This window comes from Solanum dulcamara, chromosome 12, assembly GCF_947179165.1.
Source record: "Solanum dulcamara chromosome 12, daSolDulc1.2, whole genome shotgun sequence".
NCBI lineage: Eukaryota > Viridiplantae > Streptophyta > Magnoliopsida > Solanales > Solanaceae > Solanum > Solanum dulcamara.
The window spans coordinates 5,178,211-5,196,913 of record NC_077248.1 but is presented as its reverse complement, the minus strand read 5'-3'; the positions used below and the strand labels follow the sequence as shown (position 1 = coordinate 5,196,913).

Here is an 18,703-nt window from a genome sequence, read left to right as displayed (position 1 = left end):
GGATAGCTTAAAAATAATATAGGTATTTTTATTTAATTGGTAACTTATAATAAAAGGTAAATAATCTGTTTTAATATATTAAAATGCATTGATGGTGTAGTTTTTTAAAAATTTCTATTAGTGTAGATTACTTAAACTCATTTGGAATAATCAAAATATAGTCGCATGTAAATTATTTCTACTTTAAAAAATTAACAATCATTGACCATTTATTACTTTTAGTTTTTTACCAACAATCATGGAGCTTCTTTTATCATTGTGATAAAATTTGGTCATGGAAAACGATTGCAATTGAAGCAGTGAAAAATTGTTAAACACGTTTGATCGTTTGATTGGTGGAATAAAAGATTATAATTTCAGAATAAGTTGTATGATTATCTTATTCGATATTTGATGCCATTTTTATTTAAGGATTAATAATCCCGATCATATAGTACTTTTTAGTTTTTACGAACAATTATGGAGCTTCTTTATCATTGTGATAAAATTTGGTCCTGGAAAATGATTGCAATTAAAGCAGAGAAAAATTGTTAAACACGTTTGCTCGTTTGATTGGTGGAATAAAAGATTATAATTTCAGAATAAGCTGTGTGATTATGGTATTTGATAGTTGATGCCATTTTTATTTAAGGATTAATAATCCCTAGATTATTTATAACAATCTCGAGATTAAGAGTTAGTAACCTCGGATAAAACAACAAAATAATACATTTTCCTTCTCCAAAGCTTTTCTCCCCATTTTTTTTTTTTAAAAATAAAATAAAAATTTACCTCAATTTATCTAGTTAAATCATTTTTAGTCCAATGAACTATATATTTATTAATAAAATTATATTTACTAATTAATTTATCATTACTTATTCTCTGTATAATTTTAATATTATAATTCCGAAATAATTTACAATAGTTAGCTTAGGTAATCCACCACTAGCCGTTTCCTCAAACTTTATTAATTAGCATGAGTGAAAATTGACACATTTACCTAAACTGAGCACTATCATGAATTTTTTTGAGCACTTTTGAGTAATAAATTTTCGAATCTTTTGTTAATAACTCTTCTATTTTTGGTAGGTTGGTAAAAAGTTAAGTGTGTAAAAGCATCATTAAAAATTCTGATATGTGTCAAAAAGTTATCGACAAAGCTTTGAAAATAAAACAAATTAATTCTTCAAACATTAGACATGAAATAATTTTTCAACCCATCATATGAAATACGAATCTTCAAATGGAAATAGTAAGACCATATCATCATTAAAAGATGTGGTGCGAATGAGTTATTCCTCTCTTAATTAAAGGTCTCATGTTCGAATTTTAAATATGAAAAAATTCTTGTCTTGAATGAAGCCCAACGCAGTGTGAATCTAAATATAATCAGTCTCTAATACAGATATTAATCATTGGATGAAAATAAAAAAAAATAGTAAGAGCATATCATAAACAGGCATTAAATATACAATCTTTTTCCTATCACAATTATTGTGATAGTGGTATCAAAGACAAGTTTTGATCCTTGGATCCGTGGGTTATACAGATAAATTATGTAATTAAATAGGAAAAATTGTTGTAAATTCTATTTTGCAATATATTTTCAAAAAATTATGTTAGCTACATAGAATTTAAAAATAAAATTCATAATTAAATCTAATTTTTTCTGTAATACATATTTCATGATCCATCATGCGATAAAATATTTTACTAATTATATTTTCAATCATTTCCACTCGCTCTTCTTGAAATTTTTAGGAAATGAATGCAACATGCGCAAATTGGTCTTTCATTACTTTACACTTAACAACGATTACCTTCTAAGATTTATGATATTGATTCAAATTATGTCACATATAAATTAAAATCAAAGAGTGCATTTTAGAAGAACTGTTTGTTAGATTAAATATTTGACCATATGTTTCTATTTTGGACCTACCTACATAAACATTGATAGGTGATAATAACAAACCCTTTCCCCATTAAAAATCAAGTCACATGATGTTTGGCTTTATTTTGGGAATATCTTAATCTGCAGCTGTGTTTTTGCTTAATAATTGTGATGAAATTAAAAATTGTGGGCTCCTTTCATCTCTCCCATGGAATTTTTTTTTTATCGTATATAATTTTTTGAAATTCATTGATCTGATTAATATATATTAAATTTATATTAAATAGGGTTTATTAAGAAAAAAAAACTATACAAAACTTTTTCATTTTTGAAATTCACAATCAAATTTTTTTATTAAGAATAAAGAAATTTAGTACTATACACAAGCTAGATATAGCAAATTTTCCCTTTTTTTCAACGTTGAAATTATTGAATTAGAAACTCTAACAACTTGGTTGATAAATGTCAACAACATCTTAATCACATATTTAATTAACTTCTTACTTGTTGTGGACGACAAGTATCAATATATTGAATGTAGGGTATTTATGATAGTTTGATTTATGTATAGCCGTTGTCAAATGATAATTCCAAAGTACATAAACTATTCTATCTAACGTAAGCATTGAATAGCTTTATTTATCATAATTTAGATAATTAAAATTATCTAGAGTTTTTGTCTGGAATTTTAACCTGAAAAAAGAAGAAGAAGAGAAGATAGATAAATGATGATATTTTTTTCTTAACAAACCAATATCCGAAATTATTGATTCAAATTCGTTGCGAATTAGTCACAAAGAAGTAAAACATTGATCTCTATCGAAAAAAATATCTTATTTCAAGGCTTAAACTCAAGATCTTTAATTAAAAAATTAAAAAAAAAAAATTTATATAATATTAAAATTTAGTTGCACCCGATTTTTATATTAAAACAACAAACACATGAGTACATGGTGGGTGTGCAAAGGATGTGCGTTGATGCCTCAGTGAGGAGGTGCGAGAGGCTGGTTGTAGGTGGGTAATCAGAGGGATAGAGGTCGGCAGAAGAAGTATTTGGGAGAGGTGATTAGACAGGATTTGTCGTCGCAGCTCCTAGATAGGAAGGAGTGAAAGATGCGTATTAGGATAGAAGGATTAGCGTATTTTATTGGGTATCGTGTTTCTATTATCACTCTATTTTGCTGTTATTAATGTTTCTTTCTTGTAGACTTTACATTTGTCTTTCCTATTATTTGTTATGCTTTCTTCATTCTTTTTTCTTCTTCTTCTTTTTTTTTTTTAAGGGAACAGACCCTACACGAGGCTCCCACCTCTCGTGCGCATCCTAGGGTTGAGCCGCTCACCCCCAAGCTGTATTATACATAAAAACAGAAAAATACACGGAGGAGGACATAAACCTAACCTCCAATCCTATGGTGGTTCATAAGCCGACCATCCTACTAAGGGCAGCCAACTCATCCCCGATACAAGCACATGAGAAGAAAACCTAGAAACTATGCACCTAAAGGAAATGACTCCTCTCGATACAAAGAAGCTAGGAAAGCATAAATAAGGGAGACTCTCCCTTTACATAAAATAAAGGGAAAATGTAAATAAAACTGGGGATGAATCCTCATAGTCTTCTTCTTTGACTTGGGTTTGAGGCACTTGAGCCAAAGGTCTTTCGAAAACAACCTCTCTATCTCTTCGAGGTAGTGGTAAGATCTGCATATACTCTATCCTTCCCAGACCCCATTTAGTGAGATTTCACTAAATATATTGTTGTTGTTGTTGGCTTCTTGTTGTTGTTATATAAAACACTTGATATAAGTATATATCTTTACCGTCCTTATAGAATGATACACATTATCATGAAGATAACAAAATAAGATCATATATTTATGTTTTTCAAGTTTTGCTGATGAAAGTATATTGGAAATAATTCATCGTCGTTTTGCAACCAAATTCCATGGAATTCACATGAAAATTCTCTATGCTTATATTTTTTTAAAAAAAATAGCCACCATTATGGATGTCACTTTATTTGTTTCTTTTTCCATGAAATCATGGAGTTGTTCGTCAATGTGATAAAGTGGCCCTGGATATAGTTTGAAGACATGTGTGATTAATAGGAAAAAAGTAAAAGGCCATAGTCACATGAAATTTGTTTCCAGAACATACTAAATCTAGATTTATTTATATAGTACTTATAATATATATCCACAACTTTATTTAACAAATAAAAAGCATGCACAAATTTTAATCAAAGAAAGACTTATTCGCTTACTCCGCTCGAAATTAGTTGTTGTATTTCGTTTCTCAAAAATTAAATTATAAAATATTATGCTGATCTAATTCAATTTTATCTTCAAAAAATAATTAAATTGACTATTTAGGAGTGAACCATATTGTTTGATGTTTGTACAATATAATATCCACAACTTCTTTAGTTTATAAACTTTATATCAACTAGTAACATTTTCGCTCAAATTGTTTTAAATAGATAAATCAATCATTTGTTCTCAAGGATTCGAGCTAACTTGAGAAGGAGAGAGTATTAATTAATAACGTGATATAAAAAAATACTAAATTTCTTATCTCATATCAGCCCGACACAAATAATATAATCAACATTCATGATATTGACTAGAGGGAGTTAATCACACCACAACTAGATGTGAAAATATCTATTCCTTAGATTAATATTTAGCCACGTCGTTCCTTTCCTTTTTTTACTTGTGGGGTGGGGGGTCGGGCGTGGAGGTGTTGACCATGATCAAACTAGGGACGGATTTAGAGTGTTCCTTTTTTATTTACGTGGACTCAATAATTTTTGTTCGTATATTAAAAAAAATTATTATTATTACAAAAAATATATTGATTTTAAATTTTGAATTCGTCTTTTCGTTAAACTCTTTCCACATAAATCTAAACGCTTTCCAATTTCAAATTTTTTTATTAAAAAAAAAGATCTCCATCGTTTTATCACACGCTAAAATTCATATTAGTTTGTGGTGAAGTGAAGAGATGTTTACAGCTAATACCAAAACCCCACCAAAAAAGAGGGCTCCATTTTTGTTTACCCATATGAGAAACAAATGTTTTTCACACTTCTCTTCCATGCAACTCCTTTTGTTGTAGACCTCATTTTCATGGTACCCACGTTTTACTTAAATGAAGTGATTGATGCAACAATACTATATAGAATGCTAAATGGACAATGAGTCAATCTAATAAGATGAAATAAATGGATTATTGATCTATCTAAAATATATTTGAGCCGAAATAGGTTTAAATTAGGTTATAATTCAATCCGTCTAATTTTTACTAAGTTTTAATTATTTTATTTGTTTCTTTATAATTTTTTACCCCCTAATAAAAAAAATTCTTTATTATAATTATATATAATATATTAAATAAAAAATACTATATTTTTTTTGATTTTTTTAAATATATTTCACATGAATCAATTTGAGTTACATATATTAATCGATGGACTGAAATAATTAAACTAAGCTAATAAATAGGTAGGTTCATCGCCACAATAGTATATATGTCTTTCACATGTATTAGAGATTGATCTTTGATTTCTTGCATGTCCTTATCTTTCAATTAAGGATGAGGTGATTTAATTGTTCGTCTTTAATTAATTTGTCCCGCTAATAAAGGTCAACAACATTTTAAAGGTGGATATATCCACAAATTTTGTATTTGTATTAAGAAATTTATTGTATAATATTAGTAAAATTTACATAAATTTTATAGTGTTAAACACTAATTACATTATTTCCTTATTCTTTTTCAACAACAAATATGCAGATACATCAGCGGACATGCAAATACATAGGAGAAGGATGTATCCAAGAGGGGATGATGTATCAGAAAGGGAATATGGATGTATGAGAGATGAGATAGAGATGTTTCCGAGAGAAGAGGGATGTATTCGAGAGGAGATGAATGTATCCGAGGGGATAGAGATGTATCAGCGAGAGAAGAGGGATGAATCTGAGAAGAGATTTTTGTAAAAAAATTTAAATGACAGGAAATTTTAGAAATTATAGTAAAATAAGATGTGTATTTACGTAATTTTTCCATAATATTAGGGATGTTAAAATGAGCTCAAATATAGGTAACCCGCTCATTCCGTTCAAAATTTTATCAGTTGGGTTCAAGATTATTTGACTTGGGTCAATCTCAACTCATTCAAGTCTTAACTCATTTTAAAGAATCTTCAATTGAGCCCAATTTAATCTCAAATTTCAACTCATTTTAATTTTTAAGACTCTTTATTGTGTAATGCGTATTCCCATACTGAAAGTTTTAAATTACTATCTATTTTATATCTTTTAGAATTTATTTATTCATTTATAACTTTTTTTTTAATTTTCTTGAGTGGAAATTCAAATTATGATTATAAAAAGTAAATAGCAATATGTTAAAATTATTGAGATTAAACGGATCAAATTAAGTGGGTCATGACCCAACCCAATTTCTATTTCAAACCATTTTAATATCTTGAATTTCAAACCAATCTACCCCATTTGACACCCCTATATAATATCTTTAAATTATTTGTTTCGAACTTATAGTTAAGTTTATCCGATCCTAGAATCTAGAATCAACTCGCAAACTTAAAATTTTGGCTCGTTTGCTAAAACTAATTAACTAATATTTCAATAGTTACAAATATTAAAATTCAGTGTTATAATTTTTTGTTTGATCATTCATCAGTATTGCAATGTACTAATTAAACTTCAATATTTGAAATAGAGTTGAAACACTACAAAATACGTATTTGAAAAATATTTCAAGTGAATTAACGATCGATTTTTAATTACAAGTTTTCTTAGACTTTACATAAAATTAAAGATATTTCATTAAATAAAAAAAAACCAGAGGAACCGTCATTTCTCACTGTGGTATTTACTCTTGAAAGTCTCGGGATTGCTTAGTTAGTTAGAGCAAAGGTATCCCATCTTTGTGGTTAAGGTAACGACTTCGGGCATGCTGTTATATAAGGCATATACACTACAAATAAATCAGATATAAAGATGGCAATTATATCTGTATAATTTATATATAAATACAGCATATTCATTTACAAATTCAATCAATATTGTCCAAATTGCGCCTACTATTATTATTATCTTTCTTATATGTTCCCTTGCCTATCTACAAAAAATGAGAAAAAGACATAGGAACAAGAGTAGTCTTACTCCTTGAAAACATATCATGTTAGATGGAATTTGAAGGTCTTCTTGCAATGTACCTTTCTAACAAATTAAAGAAGAAGAAGAAAAGAAAGAAATTATCTGTTTGCATCTTAAAAGTGATCTTTTATTTTATTTTATATAAATATTCTAAAACTTTGTAGAAATTCATAAGAAAAATAACCATTAAAGATTGTAATGGGATGGAATAGGTCCCTGCACTAACCAGATGACCTCAGGATCGAGCGTGCATGGAAATGAAAAAAAAATTATAATATAAATCACTCAATGCTAATTCAAATTGGTCAAAGGCACCAAAGCGAATACCAGGCATCCGCCGATTACTCAAAAGAGAAAAAGAGAGAGAAGCTTAGCAATCAACAAAGAAAAAGAGGGTTGGGGGGGGGGGGGAAGGAGAAGGGGAAATCACGCCCAGTGGGACTCGAACCCACAATCGCTTGATTAGAAGTCAAGCGCCTTATCCATTAGGCCATGGGCGCTGCCTGTTACTTTTTACAACAAATCTATTATACTTTATGTTATGTTTGATTGATACGGAAGGTTGTGCACAGAAGAAAATATTTTCCTAAAAAATTAGTAGTTTTTTTACTTATTTATTTGATGTTCGGTAAGTATGAAAAAAAAATATTATTTCAAATATTGTGGTGATGTGGGGTTAGGGGTGGAACGGAATTTGATGGAGACTTGGACTCATCGAACATGAAAAAATTAAAAAATATTTTTTCTTCATACCCAAACTGAAGAAATACCAGTATTATAGTTACTCACACTCTCAATAATTTAGGTAAGAAACTAAAAACGTGGATAATTTAGATGTGTTTTTGATACTTTAACTCTAATTAGTATGATGTTTGGTCATTTTAATTTATTTTTTGAAAATTCTTATGAATTTAATTATTAAATTAGTATCTTTATTTTTAAGTCAATAGTAACTAGTTTATCCAGCACTTGAGAGTAAGAAATTAATTTTATTTATGAAGTAATAATTATATGACCCAACTTTAACTGATTCTTAATCAGGTCGGCTAAGCTCAGGGCTAAAATACTAGGAATTCGAGCCAAATTGTTGATTTTTATTACTAGTCCTAATAGAAGTCCAAAGGAACTTATTGACTGCTTAACCAAAATTTGTTTACACGTATGGATGTATTCGATTAGGTACTGGATTTATCAAAAATTGAGTTGCTTAAGTAATTTCTTCTCATATGTTAAACATTCAAGGACATAATACATAGAGCAACAATCGACCTAAATGAGTGAGAAACAAAGAAATTCTCTATACCTTACCATGCCGACCATCAAATACAAGATGGGGCCCTTCTCAAAGATTTGATGGAATGGCCAACACTATAAAATGAAGATCTTTCAAATTGGCTAAAAAGTAGAAACAACATACATACTTTTCAAGGTTTCATTATTGATATTTAAATGGGCATTGATGGTCTTTCTTCTGTTGAGTTAAGTTCTGAAACAGAACAAAAATTAGTTACAGACATCTCCATAACACACAGCATCAGAAAAAACAGTTGGAAGGACTATTGAGCACGGAGACTCCTATCGATAAACTCAAGGAGGAGCCATTAAACTAATTTCAATAGTTTCCAGTACTGCTAGTTCTATCAACAAGAATAATCGCCCGGTTTATGACTGTACCATATCACACATCAGAGTTAACAAAACCTTTGTAGAAACAAAGAATGTGATGGCTTTAACACTCCCATCCCTTCGCAAAAAGATGTGGACAAAATAAATGCTGACAACGGCAACCTATAACACCCTAATCTTCAAGTTCAATAATCTTAACCACTGATGCATCTCCAACTTTCTGGCAAACGACAACTCGATCATGTGATTTAATAACTCCTGATGCCTTTCCATGATCAAGAGCAACTTTCAGCACTGACTCGTTAGTTGCATTGTTAGATTCAGCCTATGAAAGAACAAATCACTTGATTACGCACAGCCAAAACAAAGAGATGTGAATATCCAATCAAAGAACATTTTGGGATGAAAAGGAGCATTCAACTGAACATGATACACCAAAATGCTGAGATAACTTACAGGATGTCGAGGATCAGCCAGCATTGGGAAAAGACCTCGGACAATAAGAGATTGCCTTGCCTGAATATGAAGAAATTGAACACAAGATCTGTCAGCTTTCATTGTTTAATCAAAAGTTACACAAGATAAAAGGAACAAATAGAAAGAGAAACGAGAAGCTGATAAAGAAAGTAAAAGAACAAGGAATGAATAGATGTGATCTAAACAAAAAGCATAGAAGCTTCATAACTAATCACTGCAAATTCAGACATTTGTCATTCTGATTCCTCTAATAAATCAAAGAATGAAAATTTGACATTCTACTGTCACTGCTGCAATCACATCAAATAGGTTAACCACAAGAGTGGCTCTAAACAAGGAAAAAAATAATCCAAAATTGAATAAAATAGTCAAAAGTTTCGGACAACCCTTCTCACAATTGTTAAAAAGGATGACATGTTATCATATCAGTTCCAAAAAAAAGGAGCACCAAATTCAGTATTACTATCGAAAAGTATTTTATGTTAAGAATAGAACATCTAATGACATAATGTTTAGTTTAAATGAGTAGTAACTATTTAATCCGATGATAAGTCAAAATAGGAACTGAAAAAATATCTAGTAAACAAGGTCTCACTAGTAACATAACACTCTTCATTCAATGCATTTAACAGGCCATCAGCTGATAAGTTGGATTCGATAACTAAAGAATATTTAAGCTGTAGGTTGTACCTCAAATGCACCGGTAAAACTCCACTTCAGTTGATTTGTCTTGAGTCGAGGAATGACAACAGACAATACTGGCATTGTTGGCCTATATTTAGCTATCAATCTGTGTAATGAACATAAATTACAACTCGCATAAAGAAAGAGACGCTCAATATACCAAGAAGTACAGTAATAATGCATCACACTACCTTGCTGCCCTTCCAGATGAAGTGAAACAAATAATTACTGATGCTTTCACCTTGATGGCGGCTCTTACCTAGAGAACAAAGGAATATAGGGTTATTGTAGTAAACAGACTCAAAAGAAGAAAGCATTTCAAATTCCAGAAATATTTCTTTTCCCATCTCAGAAAGGCGTTGCATTTAAAAAATTACCGCCGATGAGGCAATTGCTTCCAGATGTGTCATGGGTTCTCCAACAAATTTGACCGTTTTCTTGAAGTATAGGTCTTGGTTGAAAACCTTCCCTGCCTGCATGGAAATTAATTGCTGATTAGTCCCTAGCCAGAAGCTCAAGTAGATCAAAATAGACAAATGATGAGCTAAGACAGGAGCAATCGCCCATCCAAAGTTAATGCCAACAATAACTCCAATGCCATAAATCTTGGCAAGTAAAGACCACATTGAGAATTTCCAATCAGAGCTCAAAGCAACAATACCAAGAGTTGATGACAGAGCAAATATGTTTTACCCCAAGAAAGCTAATAAAAGCAGAAAACATGCAGAATGTTCTTAAAATGTCATAGGAATTTAAGATGTAGTTATTTCTACAACAAAAATTCTTGAGCAAGCATAAGCCACAACACCTCCCTCTCAAAAAAAAGGATCATTAAGTATATCCCTCTCAAAACAAACCCATGATATTAAATGCAAAGTCAACACATGTCGATTACATCTATTTGAGGCTTTACCATACGTTCTTTAAAAGATAGTGTGGAGACAATTTCCTAAACTAACAAGACTTCAGGAAAAATTACCTCAGCACAAATTTTGCCAACAGTAGAAATAGTCTCGACTGGGTATAATCCACGCAGAGTCTCAGCACCAAGAAGAATAGCATCAGTTCCTGAAAGTGTTAAATGTTAAAATCTCCAAGCAAATCAAGTTTTCTCAATAAGTTTGTTTTACTTTTTTGATAATCGAGAAATCCCCGAGGGTAAGTGATGCACAAATCAAAACTTGGTGGATAATTGAGAGTTGTCTCAATTAAGTATTAAAATGGTAAATTGATGTTATCATGACTAATTAGATGTAAACGGATAAAAGAAGAACACCAATCCATCACAATAAAAAGTCCCCAAGTAGATTACCATCCAAGACAGCATTAGCAACATCTGTTGCTTCAGCACGAGTAGGCCTAAGATTGTCAGTCATACTATCGACAACACGTGTTACTACAGCTGGCTTGCCAGCCATGTTACACTTGTGAACAGCAGCCTTCTGGAACAAGAACACCTGCAAACCGCCTGATATTAGCATAGCAACAAGAACACAAATTTTGCAATAGAATTATATGTGAGTAGGAGAAATGGTGTATGTAGACGGCTTAAAATCAATCAATATATAGTTTTAAATTCAACCTGGGTGCACTCAAAACTCAAAATATTAAGGAAAAAATTAACCATAAAGGATATCTATTTTCTAGAAGAACACTTTTTACATGCTGATAATGTCAAAACAGAAATGAAATTTGTCTGACCAGCCAACCCACTTATCAGACATGTAAACACCGACTGTTGAGAAGATTATTACCTTCTCTGGTGGAAGATCAATACCGAGGTTTCCACGAGAAAGGATGATCCCATCAGCCTCTTTGAGTATCTCATCAAAATGAGTCAAACCCTATATAGATTACAGAAAGAAAGGCAGAAACTTAAATGCCTTGCCCTTGCATAATACATGATATTCAACATAAACAGAGACCTCATAGGACTTGCTAAAAACAGAAATAACCAACCTCACTAAATATACAAGTGTATCAACTAACCTCAACATTTTCAATTTTAGCAAAGATCTGAGTTTGACTTAGATCACCCAGCTTAGATAAGAACTCACGGGCCTGAATTTTAGCACAAGGAATGAAGTCAATTTTACATTGTAATGGTCAATGCAAATTGTCAATGCCAGAAAAACAATCTAAAAATAAAAAACGAAAAGTAATGAAAATACATACCTCACGGACATCCTCAGCATGCCTTGTATATGATAGAGAAATAAAGTCGATTTTGTTTTGAACACCCCATGTGCTAATAACCTGCACAAAATTAAATAACCAAATGTCCGAAGTAAATAAAGAAGGATTCCTATAAAAATAACCACAAAAGGACACAAAAAAAGGAGCAAAAAGTAGCTTTATCAAGGCAACCTATGTATACAACAACAACAACAACAACAACCCAGTGAAATCCCACAACATGGGGTCTGGGGAGGGTAGAATGTACGCAGACCTTACTCCTACCAAGGTAGGACGGCTGTTTCCTAGAGACCCTCGGCTCAGTAAAAGCATAAAGGCAACCTATGTATGAACAATGATAATAAAGTAATAAACTGGAGTAGTAAGATCATATAATGTAAATATTACTACAATGAGGGGGGGAAGTGGGACCAATTTATTTTAGTTGTGAAGTGTCATGTACCCAACTTACACTTGTAAAGTATAACATATACAATAGTTAAACATGTTTTTAAAATGGTATTACTCTAGAATAACCAGAAAGCTAATGTGGAAATCCATTTGGGATAAGGCAGTAACCAACAAAGCTAGCTTTACCTATCCTAGGCATGGGTTAGGGTGTAGTATGGATGGTTTTTGCCTACTGCTGGGCTGTATCAGTCAATAATGTTTAGGCGGGAAACAAGAATGAAACTATGTTACAACTCATATATGTCGTTTACAAAGTCCCAATAATCCTGTATCCAATAGATATTGACATTCAGAAACCACATGTACTCAAGAGTAAACAGTTGTAGTTATGCTTAGCACCAAGTTCTCAGAGAAAATTATCTTGAACTATGGAACTTGAACTTCATTGTCTCCAGAGTGATTTAGAAATGGCTCTTATCAATTGTTATGAACTTTGAGTAACTTACCTCTTTGTCTTTCTCAGTGAGGGTAGGCATATCAATATGAACTTGAGAAGCATGCAGGGTGAACATTGACCCAGCTAAAGTGGCAGAGTTCTTTACCACGCAAATGACATCATCCCCATTCACTTGGTCTACCTGTGAAGCCACATCAGAAATATCTAGTTAACAGTGTCAATAAAAAAAAATTAAGACTGCTTTTCTTAGTACAGAGATTGTACAATTACAAAACATATCAATCAACTTTCTTTCTTCGTTTTTTTAATAGCATTCATCCACGAGGGCCATTGGCACACGGTTCAAAACTCAGTTGATAATGGCCGATCCCTCTATCTTCTTTTTAATCTATAGTAACATTAAAAAAAATTAAGAAAAAATGGAACAAAAGAGATGGATCAGAATTCTCCACTTAAATATCAAGCTTTTGTATGTCGCAACGCTCGAACCCGTGTCATACGCTTGAACTCACACACCACGTGATGCGCTCTTACCACTAGAACAGAGAGTCCTAGGAGATACTCATCAATCAACTTACTTTAACAAAGCAATAGCTAAATCCTAACGTTAAGGGGTCGCTTGGTTTAGAAGTAAATTATGCAGGGACTATAATCCATAAAATAGCAGATTAGTAGGATTGTGATGTAAGGATTATTCATTATTGGATATTTAATTTGTTACATTAAATATTATATAGAGTGCACATGTTAAATATATTTTTTTAACATGATAAATATTGATTACTACATGAAAGGTTATTTTGACACTTAAATGTTTAATTTATGTATTATATCTCTACATTCTTATTCCACATTCTACCCTGCATAAGATAACACATACACTCCCACATAACTCATACATGTTTAGTTATGTGAAAAAGATAAACTGGAAGCAAACATCGTATGAATATTGCTAAGTTTTAAAAGTAGCTTACTAAACAAATGTTAAGTTTTACGTGGAGATTATTTTATCTACTACTCCCAACCAAATGTCACTAAGGTTCCACGGAGGGGGAAGAACATCTAATTCATACCTCCAGCCAAACAGATGTTGTTTCGCTTCCTGTGAAAAGGTACTGACCAACAAAAATGGTGTCTCCCTTCTTTACAGCCTGTGAGCAAAATTAACAGTAAACATTATTACCATGGAGTTGATGAATAAATATACTTATCCCGATGTCGATATCTTGTTCTCTCCACCGAATTTTACATTGCATTTGGAAATAACTGCTCCATTTGGTTCCTTTTAAAAAGTCTTACTTACCAAACTTCCATAGGAACTTAATTTAATAACATATACTGTCTGAAAGGGAAAAGTAAAGACAAGGGATGTAGGCTAGACCTTGGCTAATCCACCAAAGTTAATTGGCAAGACTTCATTAGATGCTTCTTGACCTTGATGAGGAGTCAGAGTAACAATTGCATCTTCCTTAAGTGAAATAGGTGTCTCGCGTTTGTTGACAACCTGCAACTCAGCACCAACAGTATCTAGCATGACCTGAACAGAACGAAGAAAGCATGTATTTTACTACCTTTATACTGGACAATGCTCAACATATCAGACTACATTGTCATCATAAATCCCCATTCAAAGACTCTACGGATGAGTAGGAGTAGATACACACAATCTACAACTAAAGCTTTCTTACACATTAACTTGCATAACCCTTCTCCTGTCTCTTGTACTTCGATTATCTTTACTTCATCATGCTTTCTATAGTATTAGCTTTGATATGCTTTTCCTTTGAGTTGGGGCTCTATCGGAAACAGCCTCTCCACCTCCCAAGGTAGGGGCAAGGTCTGCACACACTATACCCTCCCCAAACCCCAATTGTTGGATTACACTGATTATGTTGTTGTTGTTGTAACTTGCATAACCCCTAAATAATATTTGTTAAGTCCAGTCCAATGATTCCAATTGACACCTCAACAAAGACCAAGACAACAACAGAATTTACAACTGCCTCCCTCCACCCCCACCCACCCAATGTGGCATGCTTTAAGACAGCAACAAGTTTCTGTACATGTGTTTTTATGATTAGTAACCCACTGACAAGAGGCAGACCCCAGAACTTAAGACCCATACAACACAAGGGTCAATGGTGTGATTAAGTAGCCGATGAAGTGGGATGAAAACCACATGAGAACAGAGTTCAAATCCCAGCAAAGAAAAAAAAAACTACTTGATTTCTTTCAATGCGACTAAAACGTTGTGGAAAAGTCATCATCCAATAGCTCTATTGGTAACAACAAGTGCAGACTCAGCATAACAGTATATGTCTGCACACATCTGCCCCTGACCCACTCTCCACACATGACAGATGTATAAACAACCAGAGTCTTAAAAACTGGACAAAACTCAACAAATCCAAGGCAAACAAAAAAGCATTAATTACACCAGTAACAAAAAAAGGACAAAAAACAAATTGTTATACATACAGCACAGAGCTTCTTAGTAGCCTTAATAGAAGCCTTCAAGTTCTCCAAAGTCTCTTGGTGGTACTCTGAATCACCCCATGAAAAATCAAATCTTGCCACTACCAATAAACAAATTAACAATCAATACACATCCAAGTATAAACACCATAAACAAAGTAACAAAATTTCAAGATTTACCAGACATTCCAGCTTTAAGACAAGCCGAAATAGCCTCAACGGATCGAGATTTAGGACCCAAAGTCCCAACAATCTTAGTCATAGCCGGGAAAAAATTCTGCAAGATTCAAAAACAAACAAACCCCATCAAATATAAACAACAAATACACATGCAAACATAGATCTAACAGTATAATACATCAAAAAGATTCGATTTTTTTTGTTCTTACAGCTTTGGATGGCTCTAAAATTGAAGCCATCCTGATGGGTTCTTCAAGAAGCAAGTGATTTGAATGCATGTTTGGTTAATTAATCAAAGACCCAGATGAAGAAAAGTGAAGAACTTGACAGAGGCAAGTGGAAAAAGGGAAGAGAATGTGCTTTCTTTGGAGTTTTTGAAGGAGTCTTTTTGGTGTTGGGGAGTTTGATTCTTTTTGTAAGGGAAAAGCTGGGGGGCTGCGGTGGAATACTCATTGTTTAAAGTTTAGTGTATTTGTTTTCTTTTCCCTCAAGAAATTTCTTCTAAGTTGAAACTTTAGGTAATGACATCTATATTTCTTTTTTTCAACAGGTTATTTTTATTCCCTCGCTTTGGTATTCATTATTTCAAAAAATAGATTTTCATACTTTCTTGTCACTTTTAATATATCAAAAAAAAATTAAAAATTATATTTTATTCTTAATATTAATTAATTATTTTTCAAGACCTAATAGTTAATTTGTCTATCTTTATATGTTTATTATATTATTTTGGATATCTAATAATATTTGTCCAATTTATAAAACTAATAAAAAATTTATCCTGATGTACCTATTTTACCCTTATTATTAAATACTATTTATTTTTCAATTGTTAAGATAATTTGTGTTTAATAAGGATAATTTGATAAAATTACTTCTATCATTTACTCATTCTTAATCTTTGTGCCAAGTAAATAGTAGACAACTATTGTTAAACAGAGGGAGTATTAAACATCAATTAATAGAGGTAATGTGCTAAAATAATCATGTAAATTATTATTTTGTTAATGGGTATGTTAAGACTTGAGTCCAAATATGACAAGTAAAAATTAACGAAAAAAATAGTTTTTAGTTTGAGAGAAATATTGAAAACACCTTTGAACTTGGTGCAAATTATTAGTTTCGTCCCCAAATTACTGACATGCTTAAAAATACACCTTTACTTGACTAATTAAACTTAGATATACCTTTAGGGTTGTATTTCACCATGTTATAAAATCGGGAATGTATTTAAATTCAATTAGCCAATAAATATTTTAAAATTATCAATAATTTAATGATGAAACTAAAATTTGAGCCGAATTTAGGAATGTTTTAATAATTTTCTCTTTTTAGTTTAGCAAAAAAAAAAAAGGATGCTTTTTAGTCTTGGTATATTCTCTGGATCTATTTCCAACCTTTGACCCTATGATAAAGTCGTGTGTATTTTAAGGGGTTGTTTGGAAATTACAGCGTAGTTTTTAGGTTGTGTAACTTTTAGCTAAGCTACGTTTGAAACTTTGAATGCTATAATGTTATTTCCTCCTTTTTAACAGTCATATTACGCATTTTAAAAGTTAATTTGATTAATTTACATTTTAAAATAAAAAATTAGATATTTAAAAATTATATAAAAGGTATTATGATTAATTGTAATTTTTTTTATATTAATATGATAAAAAAATATATCTTAAAATGTTGATCAAAGATCATATTGTTTAACTCTCACAAAAAATTGTGACAAATAAAAAAGAATGGAAAAAATATAATTCTTACTCCCTCCATCCTAATTGATGTGATGTTATTTGACTTGATATGAATTTTCAAAAATAAAAATAATAATTTTTTAAAAATTATGTCTAAAATAAATTTGACGTGACATAAACTTTTAAAAAATTATCGTAATATGACATTAATCATGAAAATTATGTGGGAAAATCATGAAAAAGGTGAGGGACATAGCGTTAAAAATTTAAGATCACGAAGGAGGTAAAACATAATGGTTAAGAGTAACGAAGATAGATTACATTGGATATTCACATAAATAAAAATACTCATAACAATAATATAATTCTAGCTGACGGCATCATGTTTGATTAAACAAAGGCAATCACACTATAAAATAAAATAAAATAACTAAAACTAAAGAAGTCAAGAAACTTTAATGTATCGTTTTACGGGTAAACAAAATTAATTCTCTAACTAATATTATAATTGATATCATGACTAGCTTTCAAATAAACAATATTTTAACCTAGTGTAATTAATAAAATTCCAATTATGAACATAAATTTTTTTATCAACTTATGTGAATTTAATATAAAATTTATGACATTTTTTTTCTAATTTTTAAATAATAAAAAGATAAATCTAAATTCAGAAGTTATATTTTTCGTAATATATACTTATATACGGTTATATTATGAGGCTTCTCACTTGGGAAATGTGATGTCTACCTCGTGGTTAATGCCACATTGTCTCTAATTAATTTATATTTAAAATTTGGAGACTACTAAAAGTATTTAAAAATAAGTAAATTTCCTTCAAGATTGATAAACATCTACTTATAAAAATATCTATTGTTTAAAATTAAAAGTCAAGATTTAATTTTTAAATGTGAAATTGGAGTGTTAAATAACTTTTATCTTAATACTCTCTATCTATGCCAATCAGCTGCACATTTTTTTTTTAAAAAATTGTTCTTAAAGAATATCATCTTTTTATAATTTAAAATAATTTAATTCTAAAATTCTACTTTTAATTCTTAATTAAAATAATAACTATCACATAAATATTTAAAAATTATTTCAGATCATGAATCATGTCTAGTAAAATGATATTACACAGATAGATACGAAAATAAAAATAAAATTTATGAAGTGAAAATGACCTTAGTTATTCGTGTACTTTTTTTTTATGAGACAAAAAAGAAAAAGGAGTGCGTAAAACATGGGACCGGTTTGTACTAGTATATGTTCTAGAAGAAACATGTGTTCAAAAAATAAAAATAAAAATGAAAATAAAAAAAAAAATAAAAATGAAAATAAAAATGAAAATAAAAATGAAAATAAATAATAAATAATAAATAATAATAAAGAAAAAGAAAAAAAGAAAAAAAAAACTGGGTGTAAATCACATGTTTTAAAGCAGTAGGTCAGAGTTTTTTGGCTGTTG

The 18,703-nt window shown here is 30.8% G+C and overlaps 1 protein-coding gene and 1 non-coding gene across 2 annotated transcripts; both read right to left on the bottom strand.

Moving 5' to 3' along the window:
* Positions 1-7,492: 7,492 nt before the first annotated feature.
* TRNAR-UCU (transfer RNA arginine (anticodon UCU)) lies at positions 7,493-7,565 on the bottom strand. Its single transcript has one exon. It is a non-coding gene; the product is annotated as a tRNA-Arg (tRNA).
* Positions 7,566-8,483: 918 nt separating this feature from the next.
* LOC129876127 (pyruvate kinase 2, cytosolic) lies at positions 8,484-16,046 on the bottom strand. Its single transcript, XM_055951459.1, has 16 exons — positions 15,760-16,046; positions 15,551-15,647; positions 15,374-15,471; positions 14,277-14,432; positions 13,969-14,046; positions 12,945-13,076; positions 12,028-12,108; positions 11,842-11,913; positions 11,607-11,696; positions 11,165-11,309; positions 10,832-10,920; positions 10,230-10,325; positions 10,044-10,111; positions 9,859-9,958; positions 9,148-9,207; positions 8,484-9,016 (listed from the first exon to the last, which is right to left on the bottom strand). The coding sequence occupies exons 1-16, from the start codon at positions 15,826-15,828 to the stop codon at positions 8,864-8,866; spliced, it is 1,584 nt and encodes a 527-aa protein (XP_055807434.1). The 5' UTR covers positions 15,829-16,046; the 3' UTR covers positions 8,484-8,863.
* Positions 16,047-18,703: the final 2,657 nt, after the last annotated feature.

Bases quoted from the DNA above. Each gene is read 5' to 3' on its own strand.
- LOC129876127 (XM_055951459.1), bottom strand. From the start codon at position 15,828: ATGCATTCAAATCACTTGCTTCTTGAAGAACCCATCAGGATGGCTTCA. The intron at 15,472-15,550 runs GTAAATCTTGAA...GTTTATTGGTAG, and splicing joins TCTTAAAGCTGGAATGTCTG to TGGCAAGATTTGATTTTTCA. The intron at 14,433-15,373 runs GTATGTATAACA...CGTTCTGTTCAG, and splicing joins CTACTAAGAAGCTCTGTGCT to GTCATGCTAGATACTGTTGG.